Genomic DNA, 13,928 nt, shown 5'->3' on the forward strand with positions numbered 1-13,928 from the left:
GCTCCAACGCAGGGGCTGCTGGGAATATCCAGGCGGACCGGGGCTGCGTCCACCCTCCCCAGGGCCCTGCTCTTTCTAATTCTAGACCCAGAGCTCTCCCCCCTCTCCAGAACCTTCTGGAGACTCAGGCACACTGACGTTGAATATGACATCCATTCACCCACAGGATCTGGGCTAGGTACTGGGGCCGGGGGGGCGGGTGGGATGGCAGAGGTGGGGACGCCCACTCCCTGCCCTCAATGGCCTGGACCAGTGATCCTCCATGGAAGGTCGTTTTTGCCCCAGGGATGCTGCCAAACATCCTGCAATACACAGGACAGCCCCCACGACAAAGAATTAGCTGGCTCCAAGTGTCAAGAGAGCCGAGGCTGAGAGGCCCTGGTGCAGAGAGTGATTGGGACGGAAGTCGCTGTTCCAACTAAGACAAAGCAGGGGTGCTGGCAAAGCGCCAGCGGGGCCTGGAGGCAGGTGGAACCACCCTTGTCTGTGAAGCAGATCAGTGGAGGACTGCCTGGAGGGGGCATTTGAGCTGGACCAGATTTGGCGAGTGGATAATGACGTGTGCGGTTTATCGAGCACTCCCTGCAGGCCGTGCCCAGCGTCATTTCATCTTCCTGACAATGCCCTGTCAGTGAAGAAGGAACTCTCAGTGAGGCAAGATGCCTCGGGCTGCAGAGCTGGTAAGGGCGGTGCTGGAGCTCACTGAAGGTGGTCCTGGCAGGGGACCGGCCTGTGCAAAGGCCCAGAGGTGGGAGATGTGAGAAGGGGCGTCAGCTGTTCTCCTTGGCCAGGATCAAGCTTCTGCGACGGCTTCCCAGGTGGCACTAGCAGTAGAGAACCTGCCTGCCAGTGCAGGGGGCAGAGGAGACGCCAGCTCGGCCTCTTGAGCAGTAGAGAACCTGCCGGCCAGTGCAGGGGGCAGAGGAGACGCCAGCTCGGCCTCTTTAGCAGTAGAGAACCTGCCTGCCAGTGCAGGGGGCAGAGGAGACGCCAGCTCGGCCTCTTTAGCAGTAGAGAACCTGCCTGCCAGTGCAGGGGGCAGAGGAGACGCCAGCTCAGCCTCTTTAGCAGTAGAGAACCTGCCGGCCAGTGCAGGGGGCAGAGGAGATGCCAGCTCGATCTCTGGGTCGGGAAGGTCCCCTGGAGGAGGGCATGGCAGCCCACCCCCCCAGTGTTCTTGCCTGGAGGATCTGAGGAGCCTGGTGGGCTCCTGCCCATAAGGTCACACAGAGCTGGACATGGCTGAAGCGACTTAGAGTGCACGCAAGCTTCTGCAAAGGGTAAGAACTGAGGTGAGAGGCCTTGAACACCAAGCTAAGAAGCTTTCGTTTCAGTTGGAAGTTCCTCCCAGGAGTTGTTTCAGGACGGGGATGCTAGAGCAAGAACTGGCTCGGTCTGGATCCTGGCTATGCTGTTGACTGGCTGTGTGCCCTTGGGCAAATAACTAGACCGCGCTGTTCCTCACTTTCATCTGTTGTGATATGGGATGATCACGGTGCCTCCACACAGGCGTGTTGTGAGATCTGCAGAAGTTAGCACTCGTAAAATGCTTGGAGCAGGGCTGGGGACATCCTAGTGAGCTTCTCGCTGGACACACAGCCTATCAGTGCTGGGTTATCTTTGCCTCCAGGACTGACCTGGGCATGGCACGTACTTGAAAGGAGGCGGGTCTGTGCCTCCTCAGGCCACCTCCACCCCTCTTGCTGTCAGTCCCCTAGGGCCGCACGCAGAGGCCATGTGTGATGGCTGGTGCCCAGCAGCCTCTTTGTCCAACTCAGGCCACCCCAAAGCCCTCTCTGCCCCCACTCCCCTGTGACCCAGCACAGGGACACCCCGAGGCCATGTGCTCGTTCTTTGCTGACCTGCCTTGCTCTGTGGCCCTAGGTAAGCAGGGCCCCACCCCCGCCCGAACTTCCAGCCCTTCCTCCAGCCAGCGGGCATCACAGCCTCTGCCCGCCTCAGTCCTCAAAGGGTAGAGCTGGCCTGAGGCAGAGTGAACAGTCTTCCCCGAAGCCCTGAGTGCCAGGCGAGGGAGGTAAGCTGCTGACCATCTACCACTGGTGCCCCCCGGGTCTGCAGGACGAGATGGAGCTGGGCTACATCCAGGCGCCGCACAAAACCTTCCCGGTGGTCTTTGACTCCCCCAGGAATGGCGAGCTGCAGAACTTCCCTTACAAAAGAATCTTGGTGAGTGCTCGGGGCCACAGCTGGGCCTGCAGGCCGAGGGGCTTTGCCCCACGGGGCAGACTGGGAGCCGTGCTTTTCAGGGATGGGAGCAGGGTTGCCAGGTAAAATATAGGAGAAGCCAGGTTAAGGCTGAACGTCAGCTAAACCGTGAGAACTGTTTTAGCGTAAGTATGTCCCATATTCTGCATCAGCTCAGTTCAGTCGCTCAGTCGTGTCCGACTCTTTGCGACTCCATGAACTGCAGCACGCCAGGCTTCCCTGTCCATCACCAACTCCCAGAGTCCACAAAAACCCATGTCATTGACTCGGTGATGCCATCCAAACACCCCATCCTCTGTCGTCCCCTCTCCTCCTGCCTTCAGTCTTTCCCAGCATCAGGGTCTTTTCAAATGAGTCAGCTCTTCACATCAGGTGGCCAAAGTATTGGAGTTTCAGCTTCAACATCAGTCCTACCAATGAACACCCAGGACTAATCTCCTTTAGGATGGACTGGTTGGATCTCCTTGCAGTCCAAGGGACTCTCAAGAGTCTTCTCCAACAGCACAGGTCAAAAGCATCAATTCTTCTGTGCTCAGCTTTTTTTTATAGTCCAACTCTCACATCCGTACATGACCACTGGAAAAACCATAGCCTTGACTAGACGGACCTTTGTTGGCAAAGTAATGTCTCTGCTTTTTAATATGCTATCTAGGTTGGTCAAAGCTTTCCTTCCAAGGAGTAAGCGTCTTTTAATTTCATGGCTGCGGTCATCATGTGCAGTGATTTTGGAGCCCAGAAAAATACTGCGTGGAGTATACTAAAAATACATTTATTGTTTATATAAAATTCAAATTGAACTGAGCATGCTCTATGTTTATTTATTAAATCTGGCAACCCCAGATGGGGAGGGGAGGCAGGAGAGTGCAGCTGTTAAGAACACAGACTTTGGGGTGGGAGGTGGGAGGGAGGTTCAAGAGGAAAGGGACGTGTGCGTACACTTAGGGCTGCTTCACACTGTATGGCAGAAACCAGCACAACATTGTGGAGCAGTTGTCCTCCAACTAAAAAGAAAGCACACAGGCTCTGGAGTCAGAGCAACCCGGCTCTGTCACCCACATGCTAGGCGACCTTGCGTGAGTAATCTCCGCTCTCTGAGCCTCAATTTCCTCATCAGTAAGAATACGTTAGCCCAGGTCTCGGAGATGTTTGTGAAGCTTCTTCATGCCAACGCAGAGAAAGCACAAACGTAGATAGCTGGCATCGTTATCGGTAGTAAAGCGGGTGTCTTCAAATGGACTTACCTAGGAAACAGAAAGAGACTCATAGACACAGAGATCAGACCTGTGGTTGGCAGGGGGACGCGGAGAGGGGAGGGGAGGATTGGCAGTTTGGGCTCAGCTAATGCAAACTATGATACGCAGAATGGATAAACAACGAGATCCTGCTGTACAGCAAGGGAGCCATCCTCAATATCCTGCGATGAACCACAGTGGAAAAGAATAAGGAAAAGAATACATAGATCTATATGTATAACTGAGTCACTTTGCTTCACAACAGAAATCAACAAACCATTGTGCTCAACTCTACTTCCATAAAAAGGGAGAGAATATGTCCTAACGGACCCCTCCTGAGAAAAAAGGGGAGGTCCCCTTGGCGCCATGGAGAGTGGAGGCTTCTCCCACCCTTCGCTGGGACGTGAAGGTGGGAGGAGCTCTCTCCTGGCCCCAGGACTGTCTAAATTCCTTGTAAGAGATGGCCCTGGGGAGTTGTCCCTTTTCCTAGATTGAAAGCTGAGGCTCAGAGGACCATCACCCGCCCCTTAGGCCCTGAGAACAGGGCCCTCTAGAGCAGCCAGATACCCGCCCCAGGGCGAGACTGACAGGAAGGCCACGCAGAGGACACAGGAGTGGCCGCAGCCCCCGCTCCACATCTCACGGGGGTGTGGGGACCGCCTGGCCCTCTCTGCTGTATCCCCGTGACCAGGGGAACAACACGCTCCGAAATGGCAGCAGGGCTGGAGGGAGCATGAGCATCTGAGCGTGCAGGAAATAGCAGTCAGCTCAGATGTCCATCTTGGACTCAGTGTTTCTATCTGAAGAATGGGTGGCCACGCACGCCCCATCTTTAAGGAGCTTAAGCCCAGCAGCTTGGTTCAAGTGCTTCCTGGTGAGCCTGCCCACCCCGAGCCTGACTCTTATTTCCCCACCCAGGGTCCAGACTTCGGCTACGTGACCCGGGAACCACGAGACAACTCTGTGAGCGGCCTGGACTCCTTCGGGAACCTGGAGGTCAGCCCCCCTGTGGTGGTCAACGGGAAGGAGTACCCCCTGGGGCGGATCCTCTTCGGGGGCGACTTGCCTGGGTGAGAGACTGAGGCTGGGTGTTGATGGTGGCTGGGGAGGGCCGTCTCACTCCTGGGAGAGAAGCAGAGAGGGTCAGTGATGAAATGGCAGTCCAGGCCGCAGCGCTGCTAGGGCAGAGGGCTGCCCCCCAGACGTCGTCCACACTCGTCTCAAGGGGTCTGAGACGCCCAGAGCAAGCAGGCTCCAAGAGCTCATTCGGTCCAACAGGCTCGTTTTACAAGTGGGCCCAGAGAGGGTGAGTCCCCCAGGAGTCACACAGGAGGCAAAGTTATGACTAGACTTGGGTCTTCTGATTCAGAAAATAAATCCATGTCGATACCAGTGGATAATTATAGAAGAAAACGGCTTTAAGCCTCAACAGTCCCAGGAGAAACTGCATTTAAATCAAGGCTTGTTCACACTACGATGCAAACGATTAATACCAGATCTTTCCCTGAGAGCGAAAGGGAGGTACAGGGCGTGAAAACGGAGACAGCAGAGACGCAAAGAAAGGGAGCAACGCAGCAGAGGGGTGCTGATGGGAGACACGAGGAACCGTGTGGCAACTCTATTTGCTGTGGGAATAGACCGAGACAGAGCCCACCAAGTCCAGCAAAGTGGTTAGAACAGACTTGTGATCAGAAACAGGTGAAACCAGAAGCTTTGAAGGGGAGCACCTGTCCTCAAACACATGACCTCACCGACAGAGGACGTTTGGGCCATGCCATTCGATACTTTTTCAGAAGGCAAGAGAAAAAGGGGGTTTGAGTTCACGAAAATAAAATGCTGGGGCTGTGAGACAAGATCACCCTCTCTCCCTGCTGATGCGTGGGAGGCTGAGATTGCAGCAAGAGAGAGATGTCAGTTAAACTCTAGGAAGAACTGCCCAGCCACGGGTTGAATATGCAGGTGACATCTGCCACTTGGAGAACACGAGGATGGGGTCTGAGGGTGGTCCTGAGGATTTGCCTGGATGAGGAGACCGGGATGGTAAGCTGTGATTGACTTGCCTGTGTCTGCCTCTTAGAGAACTCACCTTGAGTGAACTTAAACATATATTTATTTATCATCTTTCCCGATTACAAAGGCAGTGCAAGCTTTTTACAGACGTTGCCGAAATCTTGAACTCTCGTCTTTCTGTTTTTGTGTATATTCTCTTTAGTTAACTTTTTTTTTGGCCCCTTGGGCCCCAGGTCAAGGGGCCGCCGGATCACCCAGGTGGTCCGGGACTTCCTGCACGCCCAGAAGGTGCAGCCGCCCGTGGAGCTCTTCGTGGACTGGCTGGCGGTCGGCCACGTGGATGAGTTTCTGAGCTTTGTCCCTGCCGCTGACGGGAAGGTGAAGACGCGGGGACAGCTCTGGGCCCGGGGCTGAGCCGAGCGGAGGCACGGGGCTCAGCTGAGTCTGTTCTCTGCACACAGGGCTTCCGGATGCTCCTGGCCAGCCCCAGCGCCTGCTTCAGGCTCTTCCAGGAAAAGCAGAAGTGGGGCCACGGGGGCGCCCTCCTGTTCCAAGGGGTTATCGGTGGGTGCTGTGCCCCTCATCGCCGCTTTCCTGCCCCCCCCCCCTGCCACACCACAGCTTGAGAGAGGAACATCCCGCTGGAGGGTGGCCTGGCCTCCAGGTCTGAGACCCCTTGGCTCAGCAGGCCCCGCTGTCCACAGCGCGGGCAGAGCTGGCAGGGAGCGCCACGGAGGACAATGGGGGCTGGCCGTGGGCACAGCAGAGACGCGGTCCGCTCTGGGGCGCGTGGCCAGCGCAGTCATGCAGGGACCTCTGCGCCGAAGGGCCTAGTGCCTGGGGTTTGAGGCTCAGCCCCTCGCTGTCTTGAAAGTCTGAAGAGTGTGTGTTTTGCGAGTGAAACCTGATTTATCAGTGGGACATCTTTTGGGAGCTTGGAGCCCGGGCTCAGGAACATTCTTGCCCTGGACCAATCCTCCCTCCAAGCGAGAAGCATTCACAGAACTTAAAAGCTCCCAAGTGCAGCTTCCCACATCTGTTTCCCACCTGCCTGGAGCCCCAGCTGTAAAATGGAAGAAATACAATTGCCCTCATCCCCCTCTCTCTCATCGGGCCTGTGAACAGACTCCTTGAGCTCAGATCAAACCTGGAAAATTCTCAAATCCAAATTTCATGTACCAGGCAGAGGGAAAGCCATCTTCATCTTCTTTAGAAGCAGGGGTTTGCAGTGAGCAGGGCCCAGAGAGAGGCTGAGCTGAGCAGTGAGGGGATTCACAGCTGTCGGGCCACGTGTAACCACCAGGTGGCCCCAGAGAGCTGATAGCACAGCAGCCACAGAGGCCCGGCACCTTGGTGGTCCCCCACGTTGTGCCAGGCCCCGGGCTGCCTGCTCCAGGCACCTGACCCCATCTGGCCTCAGGAGGGCCTGTGAGGGTGACTCATCTGCTTTACACCCGAGGATGTGGGGCTCAGCAAGGGGAAGTCGCTGGCCCAGCGGCCTCAGTGGGGATGCCGTGGAGCTGCGTCTCTACTCTGACCGGGGTGGGGGGACCCGAGCCTGCACGTGGGCAGGTGGGTCCAGCCCTTGGTCGAGGCTTCAGCCCTTCATGAGCACTCGGCTTGGGTCTGAATCACCAGTACCCCCATTTCCCAGCTGCAAAACCTGGGGCAAATCTTTTCACTTCTCTGAGCCTCAGTTTCCTCATCTGTAAAGTGGGGGTGTAAATGCATGCCTTGTGGGGTTGCTGTGAGGACTAAATGAGGTGTTGAGTGTAGAGCCCTGGACTCGGGGCCTGTGCAGGGTAAGAGATTAGTAAATGGCAGCTGTGAGCTTTGAAAGATACTGGCTCTGACCTCCCCTGTCCTGCCTGTCTCCATGAGCACTTCATCAGGCCAGCAGGAGAGATGGGTCTGGGGGAGCCCCTTTGCCCTGCAGTCGCCTCTTGGAGGTCAGGAACAGGGTTCAGCAGTGTCCATCAGGGCGGGTTCTGGTGGGCAGGTGGGTGACCCAGCTCCACGCCCCACCACTAGCCAAAAAAAAAGAGCGATCGTCATACAGTGCCCAGTGAGGGTGGGGGTTACACTTCCAGTAAGCAGCATCACCACTTCTGATGTGCTCGGGTGAAGGCCTCACACTCAGGCGCTGCAGCAGCCCGCCCCGCCGTCCTCGCACACCCAGGCTTGCTCAGAGGCCAGGAGGAAACGCCAGGGCGCTGCTGACTCACAAGCCTTTCGCCTGCGAGCCCGGCCTCTGCTGGGCTACTCCCACCCTGCCCCTCTCCTTCACAGGCAACCAGCAGGTCAACACCGTCTCCATCAGCCAGGTCCTCTCCAACAGAAGCCTCATCAGCTACAATAAGTTTGTGCAGGTACCAGGGCTGCGGGCCAGGCGTGGGGGTAGGCATGGCTGGGGACGGGGTTGTGGACCGAGGTCTGAGGCTCATGGTTCAGGACAGCTCGGGGCGGGGGGGAGGGGGGGGTGGTGGGCAGGGGGTGACAGGCCCAGAGAGAGAGTCTCTAAATCCCCGCTTTCACTCGAGAGAAATGAGGGGCCAAGCCAGGTGCATGCGAGGACGAGCATTCTAGGCAGAGGGAACAGCACAGATGATGGCCCTGAGGTGGAACAAAGAGGCCTGGAGCGTTTAAGGATGAAGCTGGGGGCCCCAGAGGAATGAGGAGAGACAGGGCCACCCAGGGCCCCACAGGGCAGCACTGGGGCTTTGGCTGTGACTCTGAGCGCGACTGGGGATCTGAGCGCAGGACAGGACTCGATCTGACTTAGGCTTCGGAATGACCTCTCTGCTGCTGGGCTGAGGATCTGTCTGCTATTATGGCAAGGGGCAAGGGTAGTGACTGTAGGTCCCAGCAGGAAGCAAGGGCACTTCAAGCGGATAACCAGAGTAGTTCAGTCAAGGGCATGTTTACAGAGGTACAGGGCGGGTTTGAGGAAATCAGCAGGGCCTGTTCCGCATCCCCAGGGTAGGAAGAGGGGAGCTCTCACCTCTCCCAGGCCTGGAGGAATTGGCTGAGGAGCATGTTACTGGAGCCTGGATGGGTCGCTCCAAACACGGCCACAATATTGTTATTAGCCCCCAATTAAATAAAAAAAAAAAAAGGTTGTAAGACAGGAGCTGGGACTGCACAGCCAACCTGCCGTGACCCCAAGTACACTCTCCCAGCCGCGCCCCACCTTCTGCCACCGCCCCCTAGGGCTGAGCCCAGTGGGAAGCCTGTGGGTACAGGAACCCCTGGTCCCCAAGGGTCAGTCCCCCAGCACACAGTGCAGGGAAGAAGGGGGCAATGGGTCCAGAACAGGCAGCATCCAGCGCAGGGCCATCCGAGAAGCACACGCCCGGACGGGGGTGACCCTCTCAGGGACTGAATTAGGCACCATGCCTGCAGGAGGGAGGGAGGAAGCGAGTGGGGGAGGCAGGGCGAGCTGGTTGGGGGAAGGCAGGGCGGGCGGGTCCTTGACGGCCTGCAGCCCGGGTCAGGCTCAGCAAAGTGGGGCGAGCCGCGAGCCAGTCATGTCGGCTTCGAGACACCGTCTGCCTTCTGCCCCTGCTCAGCCACTGGCCGTGCACAGCAGGTGAGGGCCTCAGGCGCCCACGTGGGCTGGTTTGCAGGGCTGGAGCTCGCAGCGGGCCCTTGTCTGCTCCACTCCTGCGAGGGGGGAGCTGTGAGGAGCCTTGTCGTGGTCACCCTGTGGCGGAGGAAGCCTGGAGGCCAGGCCGCAGGGGCCAGCACTCCACCCGCGTGGGGGGCGGGGTCAGATCGGGCGCGTTTGGGAAGCAGATGGAGGAGCCGAGAGTGACGGCAGGGTTTTCTCTTTCGCTGGAGTGTGTGTGTGCGCGTGCTTAGTCGCTCAGTCGTGTCCGACCCTTTGCAACCCCGTGGACTGTAGCCCGCCAGGCTCCTCTGTCCATGGGACTCTCCCAAGAGTACTGGAGCAGCTGCCAGGCCCTTCCCCGGGGCATCTTCCCGACCCAGGGATGGAACCCAGCTCTTCTCCACCTCCTGTATTGGGGGCGGACCTTTTTTTACAAACTGAGCCATCCGGGAACCTGATTGCTTTATGATGGGGTGTTAGCTTCTGCTTTACGAGGAAGTGAGTCAGTTGTATAACACCCCTCCTTGCCCTCCCGCACCCCCACCCACCTTTCTAAGTCATCAGAGCCCCTAGCTGAGCTCTCTGTGCCGTAGGCAAGCTCCCGCTAGCTGTGTATGGTAGAGTATACATGTCAGTGCATCTGGGCCTGAGCCGCGATTCATTTCCAGAGCTGAAGAATGAGGACGGGATGGCGTGGAGGGGTGGGTAGAAATGAAAGTCCGTCTTTGGACTCCTCACATCTGATGTGCCCATCAGACACCCAAGTGGAGATGCGCGGGGCTGGTTGCACCTGCGCATCTGAGCCGAGGGAGGGTGCTGGGCTGGTTGCACCTGCGCATCTGAGCGAGGGAAGGCGCTGGGCTCGGTAAAGTGGCTCCCGTGTGCGTACTCAGTCACGTCCGCTCTTTGCTCCCCTGTGGACTGACGCCCGCCAGGCTCCTCTGTCCGTGGGACAGTGGCTGGGAGGTAGAAATGTGGGAGTTGGCGGTGCCTGGTGCTTTGAACGGTAAGACTGAAGGAGATCCCGGAGGAGTGAGCTCTAGAGGAGGAGGCGGGTGGAGGACGGGGCACCCTGAGCCACGCGCTCGTGCGCTCTGCCAGGGGGTGGGGCTGTGGCGGGGGGACCCAAGCAGGCGTGTTCTGAGGAAGACGCACGACGAGGTTCGTGTGGAGGGCTGACCTGTGGGCACCTGGGCATCTTGTCCGTCCTTGACCAGACGTGCGCCCGTGGGGCCTCGCCACCCCCTGCACCCCGCACCCGCAAGGCCTCCCTGACTCCCCCCTCCCCCTCCCCGCCCCCCGCACCCGCAAGGCCTCCCTGACTCCCCCCTCCCCCTCCCCAGAGCTGCATCGACTGGAACCGGGAGGTGCTGAAGCGGGAGCTGGGCCTGGCCGAGCGGGACATCGTGGACATCCCGCAGCTCTTCAAGATGGAGAGGAGGAAGGCCGTGGCCTTCTTCCCGGACTTGGTGAGGCCGCCAGCCGGGACTTTGGGTTCTGTCAGATTAGGTGCCAAGCCTCCACCCCCCTGGGGGCCAATGCCCGCTGCCGCTGTGTCTGGGGTTGAGGGGTCCGGGCTGGGGGCCCGGAGACGCAGAGGCCCCACGGTCCCAGCAGAAGGGCCTCTTCTTGATCGGTGTCACAGGCACAAAATGCTCACTGGCCAAGCCCGCACTCCGGGGCCGGCTGGGAAGGCCCTCCTCCCCTCCCGGGGACCCCCTCGGTATTTGTGCAGTGAGCGAAAGATTGCATGAGGCCGTGCATGTAGCATCCGCCGGAAGGGCAGACAGCCCTTTCTCCCAGCTCCCGGACACTCACCCACCCGCCGCATACCCTGTGTGAGATGCAGAGATGACTCAGGCTGCTCCCTGCTCCCAAGGAGCTGCCAGTCAAATCTGGTCGGGGAGAAACTCGCTTCACCTCTCTGAGGGTTTGTCCCAAAGATCTCCTTTGTGTGATAAAGTGATGTGCCAGTTCAGAGGTGAAACCACTTCCAGCCTGAGAGGTAGGCCTGGAAACCCAAGAGGGCTCCATGGAAGAAATGGCCTTTGATTGAGCCTGGGGGCTTTGTCTCTGGTGTCTCTGAAACTTGAACTCGCATCTGGAACACTGGGACCTCGGGGCCCCACCCCCAGGGTTCTGATCCCACAGGGGCCTGAGACTCACTGCGTTCCTAACAGCGAACCCCCGGGCGCTCTCTGAGGCCCGCCCTTCGAGCAGCGCAGCCTTCAGTCAGCCAGCTCCCTCCTGCCTCTTTCCCCTCCCTCTCGAACCCTCCCCACGTCCATCCCTTGGAGGAACCAGACTCGCCCATCAGCAGAGGCTTGCGGGCAGCCTGGCCACGCCACCCTTGCTTCATCCCTCCTCCTTCCCCTTTCTGACTGTCTGCCCTCTTTGATTTCCCCACTTGCAAAGCCTCTTATCACTCCCTTTCCTTCCTGCATCTCCAAGGAGGCCTTGCAGTAAGGTCCACGCCCCCAGAAGCTTCTGCAGCGCTCCATTCTTGTGTTTGTAGGAGACGGAAGACCACCAAAGTGGGTTTCGGCCAGAGCCAAAGATTTAGCATAAGGACCCCAGGAAGGCCCATGGCAGGGGTGGCCGCTGTGGGGGGCGTTAGGAGGGCCTGGAACCAGCTCCTGTTTCCATGGCTACCTCGCTCATCCCTCCTCCCCCACCCCACTGCCGCCTCCTTTGCTTGGCTTCCCAAGCCTCTCTGTCCCTGGGGACAGACATTAATATGGCCACACAGAAGTGCAGACACAGGGAGAGAGAGAGTCAGCTCTCCCACCACGGTAATGGCACCACCCGAGGAGGGAATCTGATTGGCCCAGCTTGGGGTACACATCTACCCTGGTCCCGTCGGCTGTAGCCTGGGAGTTCGGGATTCCATAGCACAGACATGGCAGCTGCCACAGCCTACCAACGAGGAGGGCAGCCGCCAGAGAGAGAAGCTCTTGCCGTGAGCTCTGCACGTGCACAGCTGGCTAGAGTTCTTGCCAGACCCCGTCCCTCCCTCGCTGCCTGAAGGGGCGAGTGGCTGTTTGCAAGGCTGCTTCAAAGACAGCACCAGGTCCTGCTGAGCTTAGAGAAGGTGCTGGGGTGGGAGCCGATGCTGCCCCTGACCTGGGCGCCCCCTTTGCAGGTGAACATGCTGGTGCTGGGCAGGCACCTGGGCATCCCCAAGCCCTTCGGGCCTGTCATCAACGGCCGCTGCTGCCTGGAGGAGGAGGTGCGGTCCCTGCTGGAGCCGCTGGGCCTCCACTGCACCTTTATCGACGACTTCACCCCGTACCACATGCTGCACGGCGAGGTGCACTGCGGCACGAACGTGCGCCGACAGCCCTTCTCCTTCAAGTGGTGGCACGTGGAGCCCTGAGCGGCCCCCCACCCTTGACCCCTGGGGTGGGCCGTCCGCCTGGGCGATGGAGGCCAAAACAGGCCCCCGAACAGTGTCAAGACCCCAAGGCTCCGGATGGAGCACCCGCTCGGAAGCCTTTTCCTCCCAGTGCTCACACGCCTTGCCTGCTGCCCATGCGGTTCTCAGACTTCACCCCCTTGGCTTCCCAAGAAGGACCTCGTTTCTTGTGGTCTGTCTTGCAGATCAGCATGACCCACGGGGACTCCTCCAAACATCCCCCTCTCCACCCCCAAATCCTCTGTGTGGAGCCTAATTCCCTCTGGAGTCTAGAAACATCCACGCCTCTCCTCTGCCCTCTTGGCCTGTGTGTCCTCATGAAGGAAGGACCCACAATCCTGCTTTGGTCTGAGATTTAGCCCAGAGCCTCACCCACAGTGAAGGAGCAGAGGTCTGTTAGATTGAGGTGGGACCAGCATTCCAGCTCCCAAGCCTCTGACCAGCTGTTGAAATCTCCCTTGCCCAGCGCCCAGCATAGTACATGCTTCTAGACATATGTTGAAGCAACGTTAGCGACTCCTTACTTAGCCTGAGAAACATCTCATCATCTGGCTTGGTTCTAAACCCTCCTGGAGTGTCTTGGAGATGAAACTATCTGGGGAATTCCCGGAGACTGGGAAGACTGGGTACAAGCGTGAAGAACATCCTTCATAAGACATGAGATGCTTTAGTGACCCTGGGCCTCTCCGCAGGAGGGGAGACACCTGGTAGAATCAGTCCTGGGCTTTCTGTTGACCCCAGGTCAATGTTCCATGTCCTGCTTTGCCTCAGGAGAGGGGGCCTGGTGGGGCCAAACCCACCGAGATGACTCAGGACAGGAGGGCTCTGGGGATGGGCCGGTCTGAGCTCAGGTGGGCAGGGAAAGGGGCGGGGTGCTTTCTCCAGGTGTATGTCTGTTCCGTGGGTGCTCTGTGTGGGTCCAGCTGTGCTTCCGTCACTGGCTAATAAATCGACAGAAACACGAACAGCGTGAATTTCGTTCATCTCCCTCTAGACAGCAGGAGCAGAGAACTTTCTTGCAGCTGAAGCATCTGCTTGCCTAGGCCTCCAGGAATTTGAGGCTGAGCAGCCCAAACTTTGGTTAAGACTGTGAGGTTGTTCCATCTTGGCCACGGGACTCATCCCATGGGTCACCATGGCCAGTTGCAATGATACAATGGGAAAATGCAAGCCCAGGGGTCAAATGCCAGGCTGCCAGGAGCCAGTGAGCATGGCGGGGCGAGGGTCTGGGCTGTGGCCGGAAAGTTGCATTTAGAGTGTGGCAATGGGAAGCCAGGGTGTGGACCTTGGGGAAGCTTGCGTGTGCCCTGAGGGACACCTTCCTTCCTGTCCACGGGGAGGCCGTGGCCACCCCGTGAAGGCCCCACGGGCTTGCTCTGGAGCCCCGGGAGGTCGTTCCCTGTGCTCCTCCCTGTGACCCCCGTGTTCTCTCTGG

The 13,928-nt window shown here is 58.6% G+C and overlaps 1 protein-coding gene across 1 annotated transcript in view; it reads left to right on the forward strand.

The window, feature by feature from the left end:
* Positions 1–13,458, forward strand: part of PADI3 (peptidyl arginine deiminase 3) — a 29,485-nt gene extending 16,027 nt beyond the window's left edge. The window contains exons 10-16 of the mRNA XM_040229403.1: positions 2,080–2,187; positions 4,377–4,528; positions 5,702–5,846; positions 5,930–6,032; positions 7,758–7,837; positions 10,422–10,547; positions 12,221–13,458. Of these exons, the coding sequence (XP_040085337.1) occupies positions 2,080–2,187; positions 4,377–4,528; positions 5,702–5,846; positions 5,930–6,032; positions 7,758–7,837; positions 10,422–10,547; positions 12,221–12,454 (948 nt within the window). The 3' untranslated portion in view covers positions 12,455–13,458. The remainder of the gene's footprint in view (positions 1–2,079; positions 2,188–4,376; positions 4,529–5,701; positions 5,847–5,929; positions 6,033–7,757; positions 7,838–10,421; positions 10,548–12,220) is intronic.
* The last annotated feature ends 470 nt before the right edge of the window (positions 13,459–13,928 follow it).

This window comes from Oryx dammah, unplaced genomic scaffold (assembly GCF_014754425.2).
Source record: "Oryx dammah isolate SB20612 unplaced genomic scaffold, SCBI_Odam_1.1 HiC_scaffold_27, whole genome shotgun sequence".
In the NCBI taxonomy this organism is placed as follows: Eukaryota; Metazoa; Chordata; class Mammalia; order Artiodactyla; family Bovidae; genus Oryx; species Oryx dammah.